Source organism: Myotis davidii, unplaced genomic scaffold, assembly GCF_000327345.1.
Source record: "Myotis davidii unplaced genomic scaffold, ASM32734v1 scaffold637, whole genome shotgun sequence".
Taxonomy (NCBI): domain Eukaryota; kingdom Metazoa; phylum Chordata; class Mammalia; order Chiroptera; family Vespertilionidae; genus Myotis; species Myotis davidii.
Genome location: NW_006289494.1, coordinates 85,280 through 87,471, shown reverse-complemented (window position 1 = coordinate 87,471; position 2,192 = coordinate 85,280). Strand labels below are relative to the sequence as shown.

At 43.3% G+C, this 2,192-nt stretch overlaps 1 protein-coding gene across 2 annotated transcripts in view; it reads right to left on the bottom strand.

Annotated features, from left to right (window-relative positions):
* TMTC4 (transmembrane and tetratricopeptide repeat containing 4) overlaps positions 1 to 1,736 on the bottom strand; it is a 55,670-nt gene extending 53,934 nt beyond the window's left edge. For both annotated transcript variants that reach the window (XM_006761964.2, XM_015562784.1), the window contains exon 1: positions 1,521 to 1,736. In XM_006761964.2, the coding sequence (XP_006762027.1) occupies positions 1,521 to 1,679 (159 nt within the window). In that variant the 5' untranslated portion in view covers positions 1,680 to 1,736. The remainder of the gene's footprint in view (positions 1 to 1,520) is intronic.
* Positions 1,737 to 2,192: the final 456 nt, after the last annotated feature.

Below are 2,192 nucleotides of genomic sequence, written 5' to 3'. Positions count from 1 at the left end.
AAAAACCTCATTATTATAAAACATAGCAGCCATAGGGGAAACCCCCCCCAGAGCATCCCACATACTGTCCCGGCCTTGCTTATCGAAGTTCTCCCATATGAAAGTTAACACCTTATACATCTTCCACTTAACAAAAGTGGAAGAGTCAAGAAACTCTCAATAAAATAAAGAATAAAAATTTTAAAGTAAAGGCAGACCCTCGAATCCTTGTTAGGAATCCTATAGCTATTAAACCACGAGTGTGACATACATAGTTGCTTAGGGCTACAAACTTCCTTCTTTTTCCTTTAAGCCTGGCTTTAAAAAGAACTGAAATAGAAACATCTGCAGGTAACTGCTGGGTGAATTGAGGAAAACCACAAATGAAGAACTTGAATTAAAAACAAGCATCAACAACGCTGTAGTTTGTGCCGTCAAAAATAGAGAAAATCAGTTGCAATGCATTAAAATAAAATATATGCAAAACAGTCATTCCTCCCACCCCTCTTGGAAAAGAATGTTTGTCACATAGACAATTTTTTCCAATATTTTCAATGTGATAATGAATTTTCCCTCATTCGGTTGAATCCATCACTTCAAAAATTTAAGAGCATTAAAAAACAGTGTTACAAAGAGTTGCTACAATTGCATCTCCCAGAGAGAAAAACTAGTATATTCCTTCAAACCCTCTTCATTGGTGAAGGCATACACATAAAATATCTGCTGAGTAACTAGACTGTCACAGGACTCTAACCTGTGCCATCTCCACGGTCTTTCTCCTCTCAGCCCCTTCCTGTCCCCGACTTTCTTGTTCCGGTTTTCTTTAAGCTCGCTGAAATCTTTTTCTTCCCTCCCTACACTGTATGGCTTCTTCCCTATCCCTAGGTAGCAAGTGGAAGAGATAGCACTTTCCCTGAACCGATGTAGCACCCACTGGTGAGCAGAAGTGCTGGGATTTTGCTGATTCTGCAAACTTGAGTCTCTGAACACGAAACGAGCAGGAACTGCATCGCTCCCCACCCTCCAGCAGCTGTCAGCAGCTGTCCTGATGCTATCATCCAAGGACAAAGAGGCCAGCTCGCTGCCTGCTGCTGAGGATGTACCTTTTGGTGAATGATCACTGCAGCGTATGTGTGATTTTCTTTTTTCCTGGAACCGTTCTGCCCCAGAGTTCGGGAGATTTATCACAAACCCTGAAATACTCGGTCTGCAATGCCCTGCAACACGCTTACCTTGAAATCTTAGAACAACAGCCTCTCTGATACATGTGTGAGGCCTGTGGCCTCACATCCCAGCGGGTACATGGGGAGGGTAGAGCCCGAGGTGAGGCAGGGGTTGGAGACCCTGCTGCCAGCAATGAAAGGGGCCCTAAATCCAGGAGACACTACCTAAAAGAGATGGGGAATCCAGAGCTCAACTGGAGCCCAGGCAAAGGCTTAACCCAAATTTAATAAAAAATAATTCAACACCAACTTAGATTACCACTGAGACATAGGCAAGTGGTTCACATAAGTTTATCAGGAAGGAATTAAGATACGAACCTTATTGTTAACAATAGCTTCGGAGTCATCAAAGACAAACTCTCCATCATAGCTACGTGCGAAACACACGAGGGAAACCAATCCCACGACTAACTTAGCCCAGAAAGGAGGAACAGAGGATGGAATGACGTGCTCCAAATCGGCCTCCAGCTCGGCCATTTTGAAAACTGCAGGCTGTCAGTCTCTGCCTCCAGCATTATGCTGGTTAGAAATCTGCAAGAAAAATAACGTAATTATTTATCAGTGCACTGATCGGAATGCTTCCGCAGTGGGCATACCTTGAGTGAGGGAGAGTGAGACGGCCATTATGCTGCAATTTTAGAGCACACATTAGAAAGTTTAAGTTGCAGTTTTCAAACTTCTGGTGGGCAGAAAAGTCACCTGGGACACATTCGGATTCTCCTAGGCCCCATTGCAGCCTACCAAACCGAAACCCCTGAGTGACGGATGCTGGGTTATCTGTGAGAAACACTGACTTAATGGACTCCTACACTTATCAACCTCCTAATGGAAATTATGTTTTACAGTCTTGTAATCAGTTTACAAAATTAAAAAAAAAGGTACCATCTTACTGCATTCAATCAAGAAATATTCATTGTTCGGTCTTATCACATTGTATGTGGAGGAAGGGTGGGGGCATGAAACATGATCGGGATTCTGAGAACTCAGGCC